The sequence below is a fragment of the Falco naumanni genome, chromosome 5, assembly GCF_017639655.2.
Source record: "Falco naumanni isolate bFalNau1 chromosome 5, bFalNau1.pat, whole genome shotgun sequence".
NCBI classification, from domain to species: domain Eukaryota; kingdom Metazoa; phylum Chordata; class Aves; order Falconiformes; family Falconidae; genus Falco; species Falco naumanni.
The window spans coordinates 45723954-45750355 of NC_054058.1; the positions used below are offsets into that span (position 1 = coordinate 45723954).

General features: G+C 35.8%; 1 protein-coding gene across 4 annotated transcripts in view; it reads right to left on the reverse strand.

The window, feature by feature from the left end:
• CDK17 (cyclin dependent kinase 17) overlaps nucleotides 1-26402 on the reverse strand; it is a 96655-nt gene that overhangs the window by 35241 nt on the left and 35012 nt on the right. For 2 of the 4 annotated variants that reach the window (XM_040596089.1, XM_040596090.1), the window contains exons 2-5: nucleotides 23035-23183; nucleotides 18464-18502; nucleotides 8677-8841; nucleotides 2222-2355 (exon numbers count right to left, since the gene is read on the reverse strand). In XM_040596089.1, coding sequence (XP_040452023.1) covers nucleotides 2222-2355; nucleotides 8677-8841; nucleotides 18464-18502; nucleotides 23035-23152 — 456 coding nt within the window. In that variant the 5' untranslated portion in view covers nucleotides 23153-23183. Of the gene's footprint in view, nucleotides 1-2221; nucleotides 2356-8676; nucleotides 8842-18463; nucleotides 18503-23034; nucleotides 23184-26402 lie in introns of those variants that run through there. The other 2 variants (XM_040596091.1, XM_040596092.1) reach the window with 2 other exon arrangements.

Sequence of the window (26402 nt, forward strand, 5' to 3'; positions counted from 1 at the left end):
AAAAAAGGATATAGTCATAGTGTAGCAGGCACATTCATCTTAATGCAGAAGAACAAGCAGTACTGCTTTATTGAGTTTATCCAACTTTGTATATTCAATCAAACACATTCTATCAAGGATTTCAAGTATGACTAATGAGTTCAGCAGACTACAGCAAAAACATACTATCACACACTTATTAATTTACTCCAACCTGTATGTAGAGCATACAGTTATAATTCACCCTCAATGACTATAAAGGGAACATGGCTTCAAGGCTACCCAGTGATGTCTAGAGATGACAGATCCCCACAAACCAGCAAAACAGAACTGAAATAACAGAAATTTAATTCACAACAAAGATTGTTTCTTCCACTTTATAATAATCAAATTACTACTATTGAACGAGCCAGCTCCACGGCACAAATTTCCTAAGGCTAGCAGGCAAGATGTGGTACAAGAGGAAAGAAACCTTTACTTGGTTGCCTCAAAGGCCAAGGAAGCAAGTGATCCCATTCCACGGACAGCAAAACCAGTAAAACTTGGTTTTCTATGGATGTACATCTTGATGTTTAACTCTTATGTGGATACTCTGGTGTTTAATAAAGGCTGCATCTTTTCTAGCAGTGGACACATTAGCAATCTCTCTCAAAGCTGAGTTTTTTCACAGAAATTAATAGAAAATTAGCATTTGAGAATTCTATTCATCTGTCATAACTGACAGAAAATGACCCATGGGAAAAACAGGAGGAGGCAAAGACAGGCAGATGATGTAATCACTTAAGGCCTTTTCACTTAGGCAATGAAAGAGTCAGCTGAAAGATTATGATGAGAAAGGTATTTTAACCAGAGGCACAAAGATTGTTAATATTTTTTTTCCTCTGGAATGCACAACTAGGTAAAAAACCCACCTACTCTGCTACAAAGCACTTCTAAAAAATAAACCTAAGTCAACCAAAAAACTCTCAATGACAGCATTCTTTAAATTCAAAAGTCAGTTTTGTCTCTGCAAGACTTGACGCATTTCAATTTCAGTTTATTGATTATATATCAGTAATTTTCTTATTTCTTTCCTTCTAAATGCACATTTCAAAATGCAAACAGACAATAAACAAAAGGTAAATAATACTTTTAAGTAATTTCCTTGATATTTATTTTCTCCTGCATACATTGTGATGTGCAAGTACTCACAGTGACATTTTTTCCCTCTTAATCATCCTGCATAAATCAATAGACCTACCTTATGTCTCTCAAGTAAATGGTTTAACAGTCTTTAGATCAAACCTGAGATTAACATACACATTTAAGAATTTGAAGACAAAACCCCCCAGGTGCAAGAAATGATAGAAATAATACAGCTAATTCGCAAGTTCCTGAAATCGTATCAGTATTACATGCTTGGAGTCTTGGAATTCCAAGCATAACGGAACGCCTCACAAATAAAATATTTTTGGCATGTACACCCTACTGTAACTTAACCAGATCTGTTTCCCCAACCCTGTATTTGATATCAGGCTTTGAATGAAGATTTAAAATCCTACAAACTACGCATATTGGTATGTATGCTATAAAGCAGCAACACTAAAATTTTACATGCTTCTGTAACAAAGGCATCATTATAACTGTAATTTTTATACACTCACACAGGGAAGCATTCTGGTTTTCTTCGCCAAAGGAAATGACAGCAAAGCAAGCACAAGGGTGGCAAGTATTCATAATAAGACTCATAAATAAAGGAAATTATGTGCACAGTTATTCATATGGTACTTTTCCTCCTTTTGTTTACCATCCTGTAAAGTTCCGTTCTTTAAAAAACAGGAAGAGAGGGAAAGGCTGAAGCAGTCCGGGCCATCAGTGCTGTAGCATTAGTTATAAAGATTAGAAAACAGTCTTAAGTTAAAAATTGTCTAAACAGTGTATCTTCTTGAATATACTCAGTGAATTGCACAGAATGTGGCAGAAAGATACTCAAAGGCTACACTTAAATTCTTCCCTCAAATTCAAGTTTCAAAACGTATTTAGATTTTCAAAATTAACAGCTCATAAGCAAGGCAAGATAACCATCTGATTTCTGTGTAACAAAGGAAGACAGAATTTAAGTAATAATAAAATAACGCTCTCTGCATGAAATATATGCCAGAACAGTTACAGTCAATTGAGAAGGCAATCAATTATAACAATCAATTAAAGGGCCCTCCAACTCTGGTCAACTTAGATGATCCTTATGTGAAAAGTAAATTACCTCCATTGAGATTCGTCTATGTATCCGGTTTCTGAGACAAACACCTGTGGGAGACTGAACTTCATCTGATGACGTTCCAGAAGCTTGGTCACTTTCACCATCTGACCCCATTTTCAGATTTTCATGAACAATATCTTAAAAATAATCCAAAGACATGAAAACAGTTCATCAGTATTCCACCAAATATCTCTTTCGTACAGATGGATAACAACTGTTTCATTACTATGTATTGGGTTATATGGTGGAGTCAAAGACTCATCACAGTCAGGGTAGTCTTGATACACTTTTTATGGCTCAGGAATCACAAATTGAACAGGATTACTTTATACATACACATATACGTACATATACATACTTATCATTATTTTTCTTATTTGGTTTGCAACAGAACTTAGTTTCCCAACACAAAAGACAGGCAGTCCAACCCTAATTTTAATTCCTATAAACCACCTTCCCTTCACTGCTTCAGTTCCCAAAACCCCTCACTATCTCTCCTCTTTTAGCCGCTCTAGGCTAAAAACATTACTGAAAATATTTAACATTTTCAAATCAGACTACCTGATGTTAGCAACCTAAACGTTATCTTCAGAAAGCTTAAAAGAACCCTGAAAGATATAGGTATTATTTTCACAAATGCCAAATATGGAAACTTCAGATATAAAAACCAACAGTGTGCACATGTGGAAGAAGAGGATATATTCTGACCATTTAAATAGAGACCTACAACATACAAGTGGATTCAACAGAAGACCTGGTATTTAGAGCAATTAAATGAAATTTGTGACCTTGTGGAAGAATTTGGTAACAGGCTGCCTGAGTTATATGATGCTGCAAGATCTTCATGTCAACTGAAACTGGTACTTTAACACAATCCTTTAGCTTCATCCACACACAAGAGTTTATGGATCTTATGTATATACATTACTTTTAAGCCCCACAGGATCTTCCAGACTTTGGAACACAACCACCATAATAAATGAAGAGAGGATCAAGGTGGTGTCATTAATAGCATAAAGAGCCAAGTGACTTGCAAAAGGACACACAACAGGAAACTGGTCATACAAGCAATTCACTGCAAGTAATGCTTCATCATTACCTCTAAATATTTGAACTCCAAATTACTGGAGAGATTAAATACTTATACATATAAAGGAGGTGCTTCAAAAGACACCAGTTTCCCTGCTCTCCTGATCTTTGGTACTAAGCATTATCTTGTACAGGGCAAAAGAGAACCTGAGGAACAACTAAAACTCCCAGAACTCTACCCATTAAAAATATTAATATTAGCAAAACATACAGAGCTCAATTCAGCCTTACTACCAACACACCTGAAAGTATTTAACATTTGCACAGCATTACAGCAATAAAATAAAAAACAAAAGAGAACATACAAATTTTATCAACAAGCAAGAAAGCTGGACTTTCTAGAAAATCAAAGCCTTTAGGCCAATGTTTGGTTATCAGCACATCTTCTAAAATGTTTGTCTAGTTCAGCTCACATAGAATCACGTAGACTTCAAAGGATCCAATTCTTCCTCAGTACAAATAATTTCCTTTTACGGAAACCAGAATGGATATAAAAATATTAACTCATAAGGTATTAGCATCATGTATTTTAATTCAAAGTACTGTAATCAAACACACAAACTAAGCAGGTATCTCATGCACAAAGCAAATCTTCCAGCAGAAATGCAGATCTATGTTGGATTTCGATTAAAAGTCCACATTGCACCAAAATCTTCCCTGCAAATCATGCTCAGATTTGGACTGAACAAGAAAAAAATAAGCTGCACGCCTGGCATAGTAAGCAGCAATCTTCTGGTTTAAATGAGGTAAATACTCTTCGATGCTTCTACAGGCACAGTAGTCTGAACCAGAGAAAAAGATTTTCAGGAAGTGGTCCCTAAAGATCAGCCTTAACCTTAAGCCAAGCAGACAGAACGTGACTCTTTTTTGCCAAGTCTCTAAGAAAACTCTTATTCGCTGTAGTGACTTGATAGCTGTCTTTTTTAAAAATCTCTATCGAACTGTAGAAGTTATTTTTAGTCATATAAAACCATTATACTGAAAACACTGTTTGCAGCGAAGCTGTTCTGCCAGCATTGTTGTATCTGGTAAACAGCACATTCACCGTATCGGTTATTTCATAAAGATTCTCTTTTAAAATATTTTTCTGAGAGATTATGTAATCCATTTTTAGCGATTACAGCTCTTGAGATTCTGTTTGTAAAATTAAGTGTAACAGCTACTGACAATTGCTCCCCAATCTATTTATTCTCATGATTTAGTATAAGCCCATTGATTGGGCCCCAGAGTCTATTTTCTTTATTGAAGCTAGACAAGAGAGTTATCTGGACAACCTCAAAAATAAACCTGATGAAATTATTGTATTTTAGGCCATGAAGCAATTACCCAATTTCTTCTTTAAAAAGTGACATTAATCATGTGATTGATACCCTCATACTTATTGTGTTCAATTCACAAAAGCGTACATATTATGAAATTACTATAAAAAAAATGACACTTCAAAATGCAACACTCAAAACTACAAAGAATATTCGACTTGACAAAGGTAATTCTTCTACTAAGATGACCACCTATGCAATAATACACAACTAAGAAACTAGTAACACAAGCCCACACATTTGAGGCACAAGGAGATTGTGCTCTTTATAATCAGGAATGTGAAGACGAAGCGGGTCTATACCACCCAGATCTACAAATTTAGCGTTTCAGACTTAAATAAGATGATGGTCTGTCTATTTTGAAGCCTACTGTGATATGACTAACGCTGGCAATTCTGGACAAGCTATGCACCCATAACCCAATGGATTTAAGCAGGATACTGACTGTAGCATCCAAAAATCTACCATTAAACACATGCCTGAATTTCTGATGGGCTAAATACCCAAATGCTCCTATCTACAAGGGTTTGCAGATGTTTTAATTATATTCTAAACAGAGATACTGCTAAGGTTTTAAAAAAACCTTGACTGTGTTATCATCTAATATAAATGTGTCCTTTTATTTTATTCAATTAAAAGGCATTAGTAGACCCTGATGTTCATTATTTTAGTAGCACAAACCCAGGAAAAAGGCATTAACCTAGTAATTTTAATCATTTTACACAGATGCATGATGATAATATTTGATTAAGCAATGATGAAAATCATGCAAATATTTCCTTAATTTCTCTACACTTTTCTACGGGTATGTTCACCTGCACCAAAGTCAGCTTGCATGGTCTTCAGAGATTTTAATGGTTCAATAATTTATTGAATTGCTTTCACTGAATACCCCAGCTGTTCTCTTACACAGATGTTTATTTGAATGTACTCCACATATCTAATTAAATATCTGGTATGACCATGTAATGAAAAGCTGTAGATGACTACAACACAACAGGAAAACTATGGAAGTACATTTAAAAGAAAAAGCTGTCCTTAGTTCAGCTGTGAGGAATGCACCACAGAAGAAATTCATACAGGGGACCTACAGTGCAGCAAATGAGAACTCCTCCAAGTGAGCTAAAATAACATCCACTAATTAGTCAGTAGTGAGTCAGACTGCACGATCTTTCCATCTTATTTCAAATTATTACAAAAATAATCATGTGACTTGCATATTGGCTTCTTTCCAAGGTGCACTTTTCCAAAGCTTACTTTTCTCTGAAGTGGCTACATTTTATGATTAGTTTCATAAATAACAATTCGAGCTGAGGAAGGCTATAGTGAGAAATAGCCTTTGCCGTCAACATTACCAAACTATGAAAGGAATGATGCTTCCATACAGCTTTCAATATTCCAATATTTATGACAAAGAAACAAAACTTCTCCACAACTATACCAACACCACTGCCAGAAGCAGGGATGAATTCTCCCCTGGCTGCTATTGGGGTTCATCAGGTGGGCCAGCTTCAGTTGGCTTTTCACATTCCAAATGCTTCTCCAGTGTTTCCAGTAACACAAATCTGGAAGAAGGACAACTAAGTTGGCCCTACATTCAGCCAGATCAGGTCCAAAAAGGGTTTATTAGCTCTGGCTCCATCATGGACTGCAGCAGTTAAATGCTTCTGGCAAGACTTTAGAAGCTGTATAGATACACGTGAGCTAAAAAAAACTCAGCTTGACCTCTGTTTGCATCAGTGGCATGGCTGATTCACAATTTGGCATGAGAATCATCTATGTTATTTAAAATCATCACAATAACTGAATACTAAATTAAAAATTACTACAAAAAAGTAAACAAAGGCACACTTTTTAGAGATCAGTTCAGAATTTCTGTCTTTACAAAACATTTTTTAAAACCTAAAGCTAACAGAGATGTTTCCAAGTAGAAACTATTTTAGAAGTATTTGGGGATTTTACATGTTACCACAACAGTAGGAACTCATGTTCAGCATTCAGAAAGCAAACAAATCTCCAAAACCCTCCAAGGCTTCTCAACCAAATTTTATATTAGTAATCTCATTCAAAAGCAAAAGACCTTTAAGAGGTCTGATTTTAACCTGGTTTTTAACCACATAATCATCCTTTAACTGCCAGCATTTTGTGATATTACAAGGATATATCTCTGATAGCATTTTTCCACCACTAGAATACAGGAAAAAGTGGAAAGAAAGAGGATGAATGAAGAAAGCAGAGAAAATAAAAAGTCTCATGTAGTGTAGCTTATTTGAACATTTCATTTCTGATGTCATTACCCCAACAGAGAAAACCTCAGCATCCTGCTGAGTAACAACCATTCCCATATGGCAGGCACAAAAGGAGGGAAGATGTGAAGGGGCATAAAGAACATTAGTAATTATGCTTGTACTTGTGTATTTTCTACCACTAGATAGTATGTACAAGTAGCTTAAATTTTTATCAAATGAGGAGTAAAAAACCCACCAGCATAATTAATAGCATCACTACATCCAAAGCAAAAAAAAGGTATTCAACATATTCGCATGTACAGTCAGTAGGATCTATTCCATACGTCTTCAACAGAATTACAAATTCTACAAGAATCTGTTGCTATTTAAAACATGTTATTAAAACACTTCCTACAGACTACACATTAAAATTGTGAGTGCTATTTAAACACCTGACCACCCATAAACTTGATCACCTGCGAAAAATAAAACTAATGGCATTCTTCTGCAATACTTACCTGTTAGTATTTTTTTCAGGTGAAAAATAATGTTTTGGGAAAACTTGAAAATCACTAAAAGAAACCAAAAACTGTTTACCAATTTTTGTTTTGCAAAGCTGATTTGAAGGTCAGTTAAATTTTGAAGAGAAGTAAGTTATTGGTAAATTTACATTTTTCAAGTGCTTTAGAATGTTTATACAAGAGTATACATCTCTGCTGCTCCTGTACACAGTTTATATACATCTGATTTGTCAAATAATCCATAAAAGACTAAATATCCCTAAACTCAGATTCAAGTGCACAATTACTTTTGTCTTCCTGTTAGATTATTGGCAACTTAAGCAAAGCCTGGCTAGGTAAAAAAGAAAAAAAAAAGTATATAGGACTTGAGGGAAATTAGAAATTGCTACAGTAGTCAAACTGTGCACACTAATCTGTCTTCTTCTGTGATAACAGCTGCTAAAGTCCATTCAAGAGGACAATTATTTTTTCAGTTTGAGTGGTAGCACAAACAATAAAAAGGCAAGGTTCTGAACATGACGAGTGATATTACAGCAGAGGAGGATTTAAGTGGTTTGACTACTATCTTGAAGACTTATAGCTTAATCTTGAAGGAAAGCAGTTTATCACACACTTGTAAAGGAGAGCAGCAGATCGAAAAATTCATAAAAATCTAATTAAACTGTGACTTTCATTTTCTACTATCAATTGATTAAGCATAATTTAAAATAACATAAAAGCAGGGTAAAACTTTAATGGTGACCGGAGGCAACAACATGACAGATTACTTGAAGGAAAAGAAAAAAAAAATTGTAATTTTTTTTCCCCACAGAACCACAATAAAAAGCTAATTATAGTTAAGTTGCCTTAATTTATCACTGAAAAAAGGAGATTTTTTTCTCATGATAATCAGAAGTCTAAGTAATATAGCAGTTCTTTTTAATTTCCACAAACAGGACGATTATCCTCTGTTTTTATCATGTTCAATTTATGGTAGTTCTCACCAATGCTTAACTGAGATGGACATACAGGTTTCTTGCAAAGTATTAACAAAGAATATTTTGTAACTTTTGTAGCTTTGCAACTTGTCAAAAATTCACGGGTGACTTCTGTGTGTTCTTGTAATTGCATTCCTCCTGAAAATCTTTTTTCATTTAAGACATTCACTACCTTAAAAACAAGTTTCTCTAACAACAGCAGAAAAAGATTACTGCATTCCCAGAGATTTATTAAAGCATTAGAATAACCACATCTCTTGCTAAGAATCAATACAGACAATCTTCACATAAAAATGAACTTAAACAAACAATGTAGTAAATTACCTAATCTGCTCCCATTTCTGGGCATTGCCATGAAAGAGCCGAGGCTGCCCCCTATGACGCTATGGGGTCTCCGTAAAGGGGGCTTCTTGAAAGATCCTGTGTATTGGTGGAGAAATGAGTGCATGCTGTGAGACGTTGGAGGCCTGCCATTCTTCACAATAGGCTCTACAATTCACAGGGATCAAAATATTCATTCCCAAAAGCAAGTAGGAGCGTCAGGAACATGCCAGAAGGGGGAAAAAAAAAAAAAAAAAAAAAAGGGGAAAAAATAAAAAAAAACAGTTACTAGACAGGAAATCACCACTCTGGTAAGATTCTAACAGTAGACCATCATAATACTGCCATTTCTCTATTAACAGATTAATACAAAACATGGCATTAAGTAATATCCAAATTTAATTTTATTAAATTCTGTCACTCTGCTGCTAGATCAGAAAATACAGTCTAACAATGTGAATAAAACCAGAACATAACTTTCAATATCAGCATAATTCTCTTCTAATTAATGAACTGTCTATATCACACAATGTTTCATCTTTACTATAATTTAAACAGACCAGCTGTTAGATCAACTCACACGATGAGCAAATACAACCACAAGCCTTTAGAAATACTCTCCCTCTCAAAATTCTTGTGGGTCACTAGTAGCAAGACCTCTCTACTAGAAGTCCTTACAGGAAACATACCTGTCTTTACCCACCAGAGCTGTCATGCCATAATTAGGGTTATTAACGGATATCAGAATAATTAAGTATTCAATGAGTTATTTTGGTTTTTCATTGGATTGTGTTTAAAACAGTTCACTGTACTCAGACAGTATTTTTTAAAAAATTACAGTCATGGTTTTATTATTGATAAACACTTCCTAAAAAGGATGTAACATTAGAAATTTTACAATCTTATATGCAAATTACAGAGAAATTGAGTGTTCGTGTTCTCTTAGCAACTGGCTCTGCACACATGGACTAGCACTTGAGAATTGCCATGGTACTAGAAGCAGTTTAACTCAAAAAACACAGGATTTTTTACTCCAACAAGAAGCAGAATAAACGTCAGCTTATATTGACTGTCACAAAACCAGACATCAGAACCACTGATGAAGTCATTCATACAAGAAACTAAAGCAGTAATACTCTTACTACAGAAAAAATACTCGGGGGTCAGAGTCACCCAGCAGCTACATGGAAGTACTGTCCCTGTACTAGGAAAACCACCAGAAGATATGCCCAAAGAACACATTAGATTCAAGTAATTTTATTATTCCATAATTTGATTCTTATCAACATTACAGATATGTATTGTTTGGTATTATTTGGAAGACAGAAAAGACAGCAGCCATGCACTGAACAACTGCCACACAAGTGCTACTGAACGGAGTAGCACCTCCTGAGGCATTTCTGGAGCCACTGCTCCCAGGGTGTAACACAGCCAGGATCTGCTTAGAACTTCACTCACACCGACTGGGACAGGGAGCAGTCTGGGATGCTATTTCACCAGCTCTACTTACTATTCCCAAATGCAGGGACCCCAAAAAGCTCACTTTCCCTTCCAAAATAAGATAAGAAGAATATATAGCTAGGGAGAATTTATTTTATGGAAAGCAGAATGTCAAGGGGTAAGGAAAAGAACAGCAACAAATAACTAATAACATAAGGAAAACAAGATCCTAAAGCGAACACCCTCCCTCCCCACATGTACCAAAAACCCTTTTGGATATATTATGATGATTGGTCTGAAGCAAAGAGACAGAAATATATAGAGCGAGCTACCCAGGGACAGGCCAGCGATTTAAAAAAAATTATGCAAGGAATTTTTGCATATATAAACATGAAAAACATGGTAAGACAAAACCCCCCCCCCACTAACTCAGATGCTGCAGGAAAAAAATAAAGGCAAAAAAATGCTTCAGGAAAAAAACAGAATGTGAAAGCACACATCAGCACCGTTAAGAACCTGCCTGCATCTTTCAATTAGCATCCATCATAACCACAGCTTCAAAGTGGGTGAACACAAAGAAAAATACACCATACATCCATGTAAATGTTCATGAAGTATGATCAATGTCTTCACCTTCAAAAATCTGCACATTTCTGTCCCAAATACTTATTTCTGTTTCTAACAGACTGCATCATCCCGTTTGATTTAAGAATGGCATCAGCTTCCTTGTGTGTCTCCAACAGCAGATTTATATCCTAGGGCAGCAGGCAGAAAATTCCTCATCAATTTTTAAATGGGATCTATTGCTACTTCCACATGACAGGAAACAGGTTCACGTACAGCACAACTTACTGGTTTTGCTTTTTATATATTAAAATCTGCTTTCTGCTTTTCAACTTTCTTATTGATCTTTAATTTCAATTTTATCTAGTTTCTAGACTAAAAATCTCACACTGAGTTTACACACAGCACTGAACAAACGAATGTTAACACTGAAAATTGAAATATCCAATGAGTACATAATTTGTTCTTTTGAGAGTTACCAGTTATTACTATGATGCCTGGTAGGTGTTGGTGGCTAGTTTGCATAATAATTATTACTTCATTTATATTCCTTATATAAGCACTAAATGATATATATTAAGCATGTAACTTTGCATAATTTTAACTGTTTCTAAAACTAATTTATTAAAAAGGAGAGCCAACTTAAAGAGATGCTTTTTTCTGGGAAACCCGGGGAAGTAAAAACTTGCTCCCTTTGACCAAGCCCTGCTACATCAAGCAAAGCCAAAGTCCCTCAGTTTTTCATTTTGTTTTGAAGCTCTAATAACGAATCTTGGAAGAAGTTGTCAGGGTTGGGGTTTTTTGTGAGTATGGAAACGTACTGCTAAAAAACACTCAAGTATTTTAACTCCACCACTAGTGTCAATAGCCTTACAACTCTGGAGGGTAACTTAAATCCTGACCAAAGTGCTCGGACAGACTGATGCTTGGTAACTGAAAATGCATCTACCATGGCAAGATTATTGTCTCACACACTAAAATGCAAATTCTACATCAAAGTAAACATTATTTTTCTCATCCTAATAAGAAAGTGAAGATGCCAGCATGCATCTCAACAGTGGTCAGAGAAGCACCAGAAGCAGCACAGGAAAGGGGCAGGGCCACAGAGCTGAAAGCAAAACTCTGTGAGTGTGACAGTACATGCCTCAGCCACCCCAGCCACCCACAACCGCCTCTTCACGTTCGCAGTCGCTGAGGATTCCAGTACCACTACCCACACTGAAGTGTATACACACATGTGGACTGTTGGTGCATTCACTGAGCACAGTTGATACATGTTATGGCTTTTGTCTACTCATGCTAAAATTAATCTCCATGAACTGTGTAGCATTTAAAAAAGGCGAACTTTTAGGAATACACTGCGTAACTAAATAGAGATTAATTTTTATGTTAATCACTAACATGACGGTGTCATGAACAGAGATCATTGTTTAAAAGATTTGTTTTCCTTGTGATACAGGTTGATTTGCACATATTTTACAGTTTAAAACAAAATTCCTAAAATATCCCAACACATGAAAAGTTCAGCTCAAATATAAGGATAATCACAGAGCACATTAATAAGTAAACAGCATATTTATATAAAAATGAAAGACAAATGGTTGACATAATACAATTCGATTTTACAGAAATAACTTTTGCTATCATAGGCACCTATTAGCTTTCTGCACTGTCGTAAGTGCTGTTCTAAATTATGGAGCCCATTATAAAATTTAGCAACAATAATTTAGGTCGTGTAGTAGGACAGGCCTAACTACTGTCAGACAATGAAATGAAGGTTACAAAAACTCTCAGATTACGAGTATACTTCTGAGTAAGAGAAGTATTAATAGTACTTGCTTACAAATGTTTTTTTAAAATCCTAGTACATGTTAATTTACAAAAAGGAGCAATCATATGGCATTTTATGATGGTATAACATATAGGCTTACAGTCTGGAAAAGTATTTTTGTTCTATACAGTTAAGTTTACATTGTCCTACACTAGAAACTTCTAAAGAAACATTCACATGAATCTGCATTGTGTGCTGCCTCCTCCCTGCATTGTGACAATAACAGCTAAGAGCTGGAACAAATACTGAAAATGATCAAGCAAACTCTTGCTGCAAATGAATTTACAAGAGTTTATTTTTGTGCATTTACGACACAAGATTTAAAGAAAGTGCTTTTGAAAAAAGTATTTAACTCCCTCTGTCTGAAGGTCCTTAAGTACTTCTTCCAAAGTTAGTTTCATTTAACTGACTTAAAGAATTCATTTTTTTTCAGGATTATTAATGCACTGAATCACTAGATTTAAAGGGTAACGCTGCAGTTTTTAAGGTGTGAATTTTGTGCAACTATTTGGTCTTGAGTAAGATGAATCAGACTGTAAAAGTTAAATGCCTTTACTACATGTGTATATGAACTGCTTCTTGTAATTTTATTTCTGTGATTATAGGTTTGGTTTGTCTTTAAAAAAATGTTTCCCTATACAAAACTCACTAACACTTATGTTAGTGTCGCTGTACTTGGTAAATATAATTCAGTAACCACTCAAAGGCTTAGCTAACATGGAGATGATTCCAGTAGTACAGTAGGTATTTCATGGTGCTATTGGTTTAATATTCAGCCACAGACAAAATGAATTATAGAAATCAAGAGGGGAGTAGAAAACCACCAGAAAATCACTAGGAAAGCGTATGGATCTACTGCATTTTGAGTACCAGGCACAGTTCTGGTCATCTTCTCTTAAATAGATTAAAACTGCAGAAGTACGATATGACCCACAGACTTGTAGGAGGGACGAACAGGGCACCTAGGAGCAGCTGCATGCATCACCTACCTCCTCCAGCACAAGAGTGAGGGTCACTGAAAAAGCCAGCCGTGGCAGGGTGCACATGGAAGTGGTTCTTCACACCACGCAGTCTATAGAAACTCCTCACCACAGGATGTTACAACTATCAGAAGCTTGCAAGACTCAAGGGGAGACTGAACGAGAAATCTGCTCAGCGTTGCGAACTGCACAGAGACTTGCCTCGTTCAGGAAGTCTCTGAACTAGAAACCGGTATAGTACTCTGGGGAAATGGTGTTATATTTTGGGCTCTAATCTGAGACTTGTCCTCAAATGTCATCCTGAGAGACTGGAGAACAGACAGGCAGAACTCCAGCCACCCTTATGGCACAAGACTTCTGCAGCATCTGGGAAGTTCTCTCGTGTTGGCTCATGCTGGCCCAACCGCTTCAGTAAGGGCCTTGTTAACTATTTATCTCTAGTTCTCTGTCCTCACCCTGCTCTACAATCTCTAATGTCAAACTGATAAAACTTATAAATATGGAAAGCAAGCTGAAAAAGAGACTTCTCAGAGGTTCTTTTTTAATTGTATTTGGTCAGTTGTTACTATATTCTCTTTAATAGACTACAAAATCACTTCATTTTTGAGTCCTCTCTCAAGCACTGCCATTTCAATTCTTACGGATCCTATGCAATCTACTAAACTATCACGCAAAGCTAGTCTTTAAACGTTAAAAAAAGACAACTCAAACATTCTGAATGAGAATATTTATAAATACTCTACCGGTGTACAGGATGAACACTCCAGTTTTCTTTTCAATGCCCCTGAACACTTCTTAAATGTGTCCCACTATTTTTTATATCTATGTAACACATACACACAAACATACACTTTTTCTTTTAATGCCATGTTCATGTTCTCTTGCTTACGTATGCATCTTCAGTGAGATTTAAAATTGGGCAACGTATAGTGACGATGCACTCTTGTGTTACTTGATTTTCAAGTCTGGCAAATGCTGAGCTGCCCGTTTATTTCATGTAGATAATTTTCTTGTATTTCTCTCATCCTGTCATTCAAACTTCCGTTATTATTGGCATAATGCAAAATAAATACAACAGCATTATTCAAAGAAAACACTGTTTACAATACAACCAGCCTGGCTTACCAATGTTGTAAGAGTTGCTAGACCATGTTGCTGATCTGTTTTAGAACGCACACATATATTTTAAGAAAATACAGTACCCAGTAAGGTACCACTGCTTTGCTAAATTTGGAAATAATGCCAACACCAATGCTAACAAATATATAAGAACTGAAAGTAACTCAAATGAGGTGCTGAAATCTTTCAATTGTGAAGTGACAGAAATTTATGCTTGAACATAAGTGGAACTGATTTTTTTATTTCCTAATTATGAGAACTGCCGAGTCAAGTAGAACAATAGCCTATATAACCAAGAAGTCTGTCTGATGAATTAGTTAAAACCAACTATTTTATGATGCTATAAAGATGTCTCCTCTAAGTGCCATTTAAATTAACCACAAACCCTGACCTGAAATTATTCCCAAGGTAAGCAATTTTTCAATAAATCCCCAATATTCCCTTTCTTTGTCCATCTATCTTAACAAAGAGCCACACTACCACCTTCTCCCCTGTGCTAGATTTACTTAATCTGAGCTCCAGAGAGCCTGCAGAATTGCCTGGCATTTCTATGCAAGGCCTCAGCAACTGACATACTGTCACACATCAGTCAGCTGGTGGATTAAAGAAATAAAGTGTTTTCATTAGGAATGTAAATGCATTTTAAAACACATTTCATGAATACATAATACCACACATTCAACTACCTCTTTTCCTTATGTCCCGTGAGTATCTCTATAATGTGACAAAAAGACCAAGCTGGCTTTCATATTTCACTGCCTAAATTTTGGAATGATATTTGCTTCAGCTAGCTTTAATAAAGAATCAAAATCACCTGTCATACATGGTGACATTTTCTCTTAAATCAAGCATCTCTGATAGAGCTGAATAACTCTGAACAATACATTTTCTTGCAGTAACTACTATCCATTCTGCACATGGAAACCATACAAATACATAAATACATGTTTTAATTTTATATAAAGTACACAAGAGGAGTTTTTTTCTAATCAAAATAAGACAGATATCAGAGACAACATTTATGATCTCTGATTTGGGTATATAATGGAGACTGAACCCAGGCATGCTCCATACTCTAAGTAAGGATGAACTTTTCGTGCAATAGCAAGCCTGACAATTCACTGCTGCTACCAAAAAAGTGGTTTAGGTCCTTCCCCTGCAAAAGAGAAATGTAATTTTGAACTAGATCATCACAGGGCATGCAGAGCATATGGATGCTGACATAAGGGTAGAGGCAGAACCTCATTCACCACTTTTAACTGCAGCTCGACGCTGGACCAGCTCAACTATAACAAAATCTCACTAAACGCCCTCAGAATCAGCTACTGTTTTTTACAGGGCAGAACTCTACGCCGTTTTTTTCTTTTCCACCCACTTTGACCTCATCCTTGCTCCAGACACCTTCCAAGGTTGCTTGGGCTTTTTGTTTCAAATTTTTTTTCTTTTCCATTTTGATAGAGAATGGGGAAGTGTCAGAACTCTACACACATGAAACTAAATATTCATTCTCTAAACAGCCTTGCATTCATGAAGCTTGTGATTCATCACAATAACCTTTTAAAATTATTTACATTGACTGTCTCAAATGCTACTGTTGTATAGCTTAATCATATTTTGGCATCATCTACCACACATTCATTTAACTAATATGAATGTATGCTCTATTAACGATTACTCAATTTTGACATGTCTGTTGGCAATAAAGACCAATTTTTTTTTGGACTTGCAATACAAAATATTTTGAACAAACTTCTTTCCTGAGGAAGCTGTTGTCAAGAAGCCCTTTATTTCTTTAGAAATTTTAGAATGTAAGCAGGTGAATTTTTGAAATTTTAGAGCTGGTATGCTGCACTGTACAGTATTTAATTACACCGCTGTAAGGCTGTCAGACCCACTCAGTAAAATCACAGGTGATGGCTCCCATAGAAGAAATATTTAAACAACCCAAAGCGGTTATACTTTTGCTGTATCTGTACTCAGGGAGCTTCATGAGGAGCACTGTATACAATACTGTATATTTATACATTATTTTATGGGGTTGTTCCCTTGGACTCCAGGAAAACACTGTCACTCTAAAAACACAGCAACGACTCAATACCACTTAAAACTGTATTTATTCATTAAGTAATAAGATTAAACCTTCAAATTCTTAAGTATTACAATATTAAAAACTTGCAGAACCTCAAGGGATTCCTCCCATTGCTCAGCATTAATCCATTTGAATATAGGAGTCATGTCCAGAGCAAACCTTCTTCATCTTGGAAAACAAAGGACAAAAATATTGGTAGCATGTTTAAAGAAATAAGCCAACAGAAACCTAAAGAAACACCATCTTCAAGTTTCTCCCAGAAATGAAGTAATACCTCAATAATTAAAATGGCCCTGTAATGTCCTGTAATTTTTTTTTTTAATTATTATTATTATTTGGGACAAAAAGGACAAATTTTTCCAAGGAGCCTGTTTAAACTACAAAACCCAGAGATAATACATATGGCAAAAAATGAGATCAAGGCATCTAAAAAACACTACAAAAAGCCTTTCAGAGTTGAGTTCACAGACAATGAGGTTTTACCTTCAGTCTAGGTACCAAGGCAAAGATCACAATCAAATGAAATACACTCAAAGTCAAAAACCTGCCTTTGAGATTTATGTATTTCATACTGTTTAAAAGCTAATTCTCAAGATAGTACTTTTGGTCATCAGAACACATATTGGAACATAAGCCTGGTAGTCCCATACCTTCAATCACATATGCATGACACACTATCAATTACTAATCTTCCCTTTAAAAAGCGTTAACTCCAGAAGGCATCCCACTACACCAAATCCTTCAGAACACTGTTTCAGGTATATTTTAAATCAATGTGAGTCAGCACTGCAGCCAATCCACAAGGAATTGTAGCCTCCATCCTTGCACCCCCATACACAACTACCCTGCAGGTCCCAACACAAGCGTCTGCAAGGCCACACTGCCAACCAAACATAGTTACATGTATTTTACTTTTATGCACTTAACAAGACCATCTGAATTCCAGTTGAGAACAAATCTCTATGTATCCATCAGTGAGTCTACACTAGCAGAAATCTGGTGTATTCACAGTCCACTTCTGCATCTAGGCATCATGTTCTCCTGCGAAACCTGTGTTCAGCCTGTGAAGGAAAACACTTACGAGTGGACACCCCTGCCCAAGACTATGGGCCTCTGTGGCATGCTTTCAGGCACTGAATTTTCAATTTATAAGCACTTCTATACATGAACAGAACCTCCAGGTTTTGTGGGAAGAACAAATTAAATCAGAAGGGAAGAAAGAACACTATGCTGTGCAGTTTACATGGGATGGAGAAACCACATCAAACAACAATAATAAAAATTTATGTATGCCACAGCACAAAAGGGTACATCAGTACTGTATAAGGGACAGTGCAAGGTTCAATATTTAGCTGTGACAGCTGCCAGTTATTTGCAGTAATCTATAGCACTAGAATGAGCACTAGCACACCTGGGGATTCTCCCCCTCCCCTCCCTCCCCTTTTTTTTATATTGATACTTTCTTCCAGTATCAACAAAGAAATTATATTTATTTATTACCAGTAAGTATTTCTGTGTTCATATTTCCAATTCAAGAACACTGTCTTAAAAATATATTGTAACAGTTTTCCTTCCATACTCAAGGAATCACACATAGCAGATGGAATGGGAGTTTCTTAGTTGTACTGAAAGTGATATGAAATGACAACTAGAAAGACACTTGGATGTTCTGAGACAGTATTGCAATTTGTCAATTTTTATAAACATTCATTCCTCTTATCAGAGTATTAACTAGTCATTAAGGCCTTAAACCTAAAAAACACTTACGCACTTTACTGTAGCTGATTCTTCCATTATTACTCACACCTGTAAAATTACAAAAAAATTATGCAAGTGTTTGTGAGACGGGATCCTATGATCACATCACTGAGCTAAAAAAGACCAAATGGAGATCGGTATTATTCTAGAAATTAATGAAGCCATTTCTGTAAGAATCTCACTTGCTTTAATTTAGTATGTATGTGCATATATATCTATATGTAAAAACAGAAAATGACAATACAGAATGGCTTTCCAAGTTACTTATATATTAATGCAAGAGAGATGGATGTATTTTTGAACATAACTTGTAATTAATCTTAAAAGCATGCTCGCTGTTTGCAATAATATATTTTATAATATTACACAATACAGCCACATTTTTTGCTTTCATTAGAGAGCATATTCATATGTAGTTAAAGTATTTGCATAAATTTTACAGTTAATCAGGCTTTAAATATGCATGATTTGGATTTTACTTCTAGCCAAATTTCATTAGTATGTCACTGGCAAGGAAAAAATTTCAGGAGCAAATTTAGTTGTCAACTGCTACAAATTATCATTTAGTATTTTTAATATTAGTCTGAATACATGTATTAAGTTAGAACCTAGAATTAAAAAAGCAAGACAGCACATTGTTAGTGTGCTTCAATCAAGACAGAATGATAAATAAACAAAAATCCAATTAATTAGTTTTGCATGTCAAAACATTAGAGACCATGAAAAGGTTCTGTACTTAGATAAAAGACTAGCCCAAAGTATACTTCATACAGTCCCCATTTCATAAGGCTTCAGCTGTATACCAGGCATTTCACTGGTCCCTCTATTTATGGTTTATGCATCTGCTTTGGCGATGCTGCCTCACTCAGAAGCCAATTACGATGAACATAATTTGTAAAGCTGATTTAATTACATATAGGTTTCTGGTCACTAAATAATTTGATGGTGTTCCAAAGAAAACCCAAACCAAAACTGTTGGTTATTCTACATTCAGTGCAATAGCTCTCTCTGCTACTGCACTGAACAATATGGGTTGATCCTTGCTAATCCCATTTTTTTGCTGCTGGATGAGTGTTGCACACTGAGATTGCACTGACATCACACAATGAAGGAGGCTGCGTATGAAATGAGATAGCACACAAAAGGTTAGCCGATTCAGTGGTATCAATGCACTCTGAAGAAATCAAAAGTTACGTATCTATTTTTATGCCTGTGAACTACAAATAGGACAGCTTCTTCCACATTAGGAGTACTGTTCTTTAAAAGTCTTCAAACAACCCATCAAAGCTGGACCTTATGACAAAGTGGGCCTCTGGATTGGAGCAGTAGTTATTTGAAATCAGAGGCAGTTGTTCTGGGAGAGTAAACATTTGGCAGGGGGCTGAACAAGACAGGTTATTGCAAAAGGGTGACCATGAGGAAAAGTCCCTGGTACTATGTGCATGTTGGAACCTGGAATCACAGTGCTGGACTGGAACTTCATAATAAAAAGATTTTGCAGGATATTATGTAAAAAATCAGGTAGAGATGAGCATGGATCCCAGATCAGCATAGATGTGGTCTTCTATGGATGCAGCCTCTACAACCTCTATGGTCCAGTAACACAGCCATTTTTCCAGGAAGGAAAAAAGCTAGTGAGTATAAAATTATACCCTTCAATGAACACAGCCATCAGAATGGAATGACGGGAGACAAGATGGGTGATTTGCTAGGAAGAGAAAAATAATAAAGAACAAAATGGGACAACAACAATGGAAGCAAATTCTGCTGTGAAGGCCTTCAGTGTTCAGGGTCTATCATTGCCTTGTGGTGTGAGAAGAACAGCTGCAATGTCCTTCAACCCTCATTTCTCAAGTTCATGAAGCAATAATGCTTGAAAATAAACCACACATGAAGAACCAGTTTCTGAAGACTTTGTATCCCTGACTTTGATTCTCTGTAGATCAAGATACTGGCTTGCCTTTGATTTACTAGACTGCTTTTTAAGTTCCTTTAAGAACAGATCCAAAGCCTGCAAACTGGGCACATTTGTTTTCCTTTGATCCACAGGGTAAAGGAGCTATTTATTCTTCTTAAAAGCAAAACTACAGAGATGGTTACTCCTGCCTTCTGAGATCAGCACCATCGCAGTACAAGATGCACTCTCAAGATCTTAACGCAGGTATCACTTCATAGAAACTACATTCTCTCATGTGTCCCAGCTGGATATTGACAGTTAGTACAGGCTTCTTAGCACTCTGGTTTTGTAAGGTGCAAAAGCAAACTTTTCTCATTTTAGCACTCCTTTGTGAGCAACTTTTCAAAATAACATCCACTGAAGGATTTTTTTCCAAGCTATGTTCTCTACCAAACTTGTATTTCATCAAAAGGGAGAACTCATTTCCTGACTGTTTTTTCCAGCAATTGTTGATGCCCAATTACTACAGTCTCTCTGAAAACTATTCCTTCCAAAGTATCTTGATCTATGAGAAAGTTAGAGCTTCCTTTAGAAAAGCAGGACTAGCTAGTGTAAGAAGCATTTTCCAACCCTACTTTCTAAGAAAAGTAGGGTTGGAAAAGAAAAGAAAAATAAAGGAAAACAAAACCCCACATAGTAGTATCCTGTTCATCTCTGCAAGATCAAAGATAGGACAGATACTAGTACCAGCATTCTAGAAGTATCAGAAAAAGGAAGCAAATGTCAATAAAACTCTTAAACGACATAAAATTATGAGTTAAAGATCAGGCATACCAAAAGTACAGTTTACTATTCTTCTTTCAAGAGGATCAACAATGCCTCTATGTATCCAAAGATTTTACTCAGGAATCAACTGAATTTTGCAGCTGCAAACATAGCAAGTATTGTATCACACAGTGTTAGCATATAAGCTTCCTTTTGGCCAATGAAATAACGTGAAAAGCAAAATAAAAGGAGCATTAAAAGCTGAATAATGAATTTTTAATTAAAAACATTTTCTTGACTTGTATCTTTATCACTTTAAGTATCTACTGAGAAGTTTGACAAAGTTTGGCAACAAGCATGCAGAAGACATGTAAGTATTGCTATTTGCGATAATTCTCAGATAAATATTACAAACTGCAAATAGATTCATACATGGTTTAAGATAGCATAAGCTTATGCTTCTGTAAACAAGTTATTGTGTCCCCTGTCCCTTGAGCTGGCACCCAGAACATGGTCCAATTTAAAGTAAAAATTTTTTATTCTTCCAGGATCCAATTTTCAACTGAATCTATTCAGCAACCTAGTTCACTACATTCACTGATGCTGGTGATGATTTTTCATGCTCATTTCCCAGTGTGAAAGTAATATTCTTAGCATTTTTTTGCATAATGAAATCAATTTGTCAGAAGTATATACAGGTCCAAACACAATATGCATCAGTAACAAAGGCTAATACAAGTGAAACCACGTGTGACAACTGCTCAGTGTCTCCAAGTATCAGTGCAAAAATACTGCAATTACTGTTTCAGGGTAGACCTGTTGTATCAACACATAAAAAGTTGTAATAAACATCGTTTTCTAAACTACTGGGTAAAGCCCATGATGAAGACAGGACAATAGCAATGAATATACCAGAAATTAAGGGTAAAAATGAAAAATATTAATAGCTTTGTTTTGCCAAAGGTGAATTCAGCTTTCAAAAGCTTGGTATGCAATAAATCTTGGATAGGGTTTTTGAAGTCTGTAGGGCAAATTCCAATTCCTCTACTTCTGCTCAAATTTCCCAGCCCTGTCAGTTTCCAGTGGGAAAATTCAGAATCATTTATTGGTCTGAAGTGGGGGGAAGAAAAAAAATATTCAGATCACTTGATACTTGACAAAACCTTAGATATCAGCAGAGCAAGAAATAACACTAATCAGCACTGAAGATGAAATACGACTTAAATGCCACAGCCCAGGAAACAGAACCAAGCAACAAAATCTCTTCCAGTCATTATTACTGCAGATTGCATTCAAAAGCAGTATCTATCATTAATGTGGACTTTACAGCAGCCAATGTATTTATGGGATCAGCCAAAGACTTGCACAAGAATATACAGGCAAGCTGGTTATCCTGAATGTTTCTAGTCACCTTCATACTGCTGAAGTACTATTCAAAGACATGAAGAGGTGACAGAATTCTCAGACTAGTGCACTACATCACTAAGGATAAAGTAAACAGTTTTATTTCTAAAAATTAAGTAATTATTGTCAATTATATTACCAAATAATGATTTTTGAGAAAAAAGCTGAATTTGAAGCCATATGAAGTTGATGTGAGACCCACTAAATTAATAAAATAATGGGTTTGTTTACTGAAAGAGCATCTACCATCCTTGCTGCACACCACATTTAAATATTGATTTAGGTAACTTTTGACAAATAGCTTCATAACAGTTCCATATCAAAGCAAACCAATTTTTATCAACATATGAACCTGCTGAAAGAACTAGGGTAGCCAAATGTAAAATAAATCAAAACAAAAGGTTAGTGAGGAAGTCCATGCAATTGTGAAAACTGGAATAAAACCCAACAATGCTCACTGGACTGGGAGCCGACAAAATACTTACATTTTCTGGAAAGTGAAAGATATGCTTACCGTTATCTTTGCTGCTGTTTTCTTCAATTGTCATTTGTTCTGCTAGCTCAGACAGTGATTCATCAATGGTCTGGCTTCCACGCAAGGTTAAGGAAAGTCTCCTTTTAAACTTTTTCATTCTATCGATATTAAGTCTGGCTTAAGGAAGCCTAAAAAAAAAAGATTAAAAAGCAAAAAGTGGGACAAAAATCAGTTAATCAGAAAATGAAATTTAATTACCTCACATAAAAATGCAGGAAGGCTTACAGCAAATTTAGTCAATATGCAAGCTGTCCTTAAAACAATCTCTTAAAACAAGATTACTGGACTGAAGAAGAATGTCTGGAGAGGTAGGTGCTCATACATTTATGCAATTTTTATTTCTGCTAGGGAAAAAGAGAATCTTTGTTTTCCAAAAAAAACCCAAACCCAAAACAGCTAATTTGATCACTAATTTTACAATCCTATAATAAAAAAGTCATCTGATAACGTGATGAGTGTGCATTCTGTTGCCTCCTCTGCAGCCTCTTTCACCAAACCCACTGAGGTGGTGGCGGCTGGGACCCCTCTTTCACTGTTTGTTTACGGATGAGAAATTACTGAACTTCTCTCCATATTTTGCCCTTTTCACAAAAGGAGGAAGGGGACAACACCAAAAGCCTTAAACACAAAAGCAATTCTCAAACCCGATCCCACCTAGGGAAACAGGGGCTGATAACAGCAGCTAAAAAGGATGTTTCTCTACAGTCAGGCAGTAAGACTAAAAACTGGGAACAAAGCAGGAGGCACTTTCTCCATGGAAAGCGGTAAGCAAACAAGCATTAACAACAAAGGTCCATGCCAATAAACATGCTGCCACAAGTCTAAGCTGGTAAGTGAACTTTGCAGTGCACCATATGTTTGCCCTTACACAACAAGAAGCACAATTCTGTCCTTCGTTACTCCATATGGACAATTCACCGTAGATGTTTTTTCACAATGACTTATTCATCTGCTCATAGCCTCCAAGAATCATATAGGCAGTGTCAAACACAAGCACAGCATACTTTTAAATCTGAGCTGCTCATATATTTTTCCTGCATCGGCCTCTTTGCACTCAAGAATGCATAATTCACACACGCACACACACAAAATCACATTTTCCTCAATGTCCTCCTTTAAGCAAAGAAATGCAAGAAGTAGTATGTTAAAGATCTACATTTCATATCAAATTATGAATATGATTTTTTTTTGACATTGTCCCTTTGAGTATGTATGTTTCAACTGTACAGCTTACTCTTTGTTTAGATGCTACATAATAAAAAGGAGAACAAGTTGGTGCAACAAGTTGGAAGTGGTTGTTTGTGGCAGAGGAATGCATACATAGACTATAAACCATCACAAGACCAGTTTGCACAGGACAGTAAGTAACACAGAAGGATAGGTAAAAGAACACCTCTGGGATCTGACCCCAAACTTTCAGGTGAATAGTACAATCACTGCAAAGCTGCAGCTGCATCCAAGGGGAAAGAGGTGGGTTACAAAACAGGGTAACACCTTAGACAACCCCAGCTACTATAAGCAGAACTAGTCAGACACCAGGTACAAGTATGTAGGAAATAAAAATATAACTGCTAGAGATACAGTTAAGACAGCAGTTTCTAATCTGCCCTCTTAATGTGTTACTGTATATGCAATAGAGCCACACCTTAGCATGAATAATTTTGCTCACTCTCTCAAAAGCAGGATATTCTTATTGTTAAGAAACCGTGTTCAGAGAACATTCTCCAATGGGAACATTTACTTTTCCTGTTCAGGACCTGCTTTAAAGATCTTACTTGAAACTGCTTTATTTCTACCTTTATTTTAACTTTTCCAAAACAATGGCCTATGTTAAAAATTTAGGGTTTTTTAAAAAATTGGAAGGACACATCCTTTATATGTGGTTTAACCCAATTCTCCTACAGTGTGCTCCAAAACCTGCATCTTCCTACATACATTATTTTCAAAAAGGACACATGCAATTTTTAGCTATGCAATGCCCTAAAGCTACCTGAGAGCACAACAATTTCTTTCCAATTTTCCACTTGGGCAGCAACTGAAAAAACAGATGCCTTCATATAGAAACAGGCTGTTCCTGGCTTTTGATCTTGCAAATACTTAAGCCTACACAATTTTTTAATCGAAAAGAAGGTCTAATGCTGCAGAATATTACACAGAAATTAACAGACATATAGGTTAGAAAATCCAAGAGACATTCTAAATCTCAAGCTGTGAGTGAATGCTTCTTTCTATTGAAATGTAATTCAGTTTTTTTTAAAGGAAAAGATGCTCACTGATACAAAACCAAATTTTCCTCTCTTAAAGCATCACTATTCTTGCTAATTCAGATGTGTGAAGAATGCATATATTTAAAAAAAAAAAAAAAAAAGAAAAAGAAAAGAAGGAGTGACCACTACCTAGCACTTGGAAACATTCTACCTTTTTTACTTCTTTATCATCACTTTTGGCCAAAGTTGAAGAACCTGCTAACTCTTGGTACTTTTAGAAGATCTCAGTGAACAGAGCTTTGAAAAGATGATATATACTATGCAAAACTAGAACTGGTTCTCTGAAATTACAGCAATTTCACAGAAAAGAAATTTTAGTTCAGTTTAACAAAATTGAAAGGAAATCGTCTGATATTCATTTTCACCAGTCCTAACAAATACATACCTCTTTTTGTATTTAACAGTAAATCTAATTTAAAAGCAAAATGGAATTACTTGGTTAGTAATACACATCTATTGACTATGATTAGATGCAGTAAGACTCCTGATGTTCCCCCAAGTTCGTAATAATTGTGAAAAGAATACACTGTTGTTTTTATTTTTGAGTTTTAGAAAAGAGTCCAGGGCCTGACTATTTTATTCTATAAATTTATCTACTCTGAATAAGTCATACCCAAATCAAGTATGTTAGATGTCACGGAAGATAGATGCATTTGAACACAACTAATGGAAATTCTAGTTTTCTGCAGACAGAATGAGGACAAGCAATCTGATAAACCCAGAAAAGCTGGCAGAGAAATACTTGTTCAATCCTTATACTGATACAAAATGAAGGAAGCGACAATGTATTAAAGGAACTGCTACTTCTTACAATCAATCTCCAGTCTAACTGAAAAGTTGGTACTTTCGTCTTTAAAAGCAACACAAGTTAATCTTTGAAAACAAAGCTGAAATTTACCTTGCGTATATGCTTTTCTCTTTAAAACCTGCAGGAAATTCTTTTCCAACATGCATTGTCATTAGCTTAAGTTTGCTTCAATAGTCTTAAACTCCCACTTCACTCATAATGTCCTTTAAAAGTGATCTCTATAATACAGTTCTGAAAACAAACTCCACAGTTTTCAAATCATCCAGGTAAGA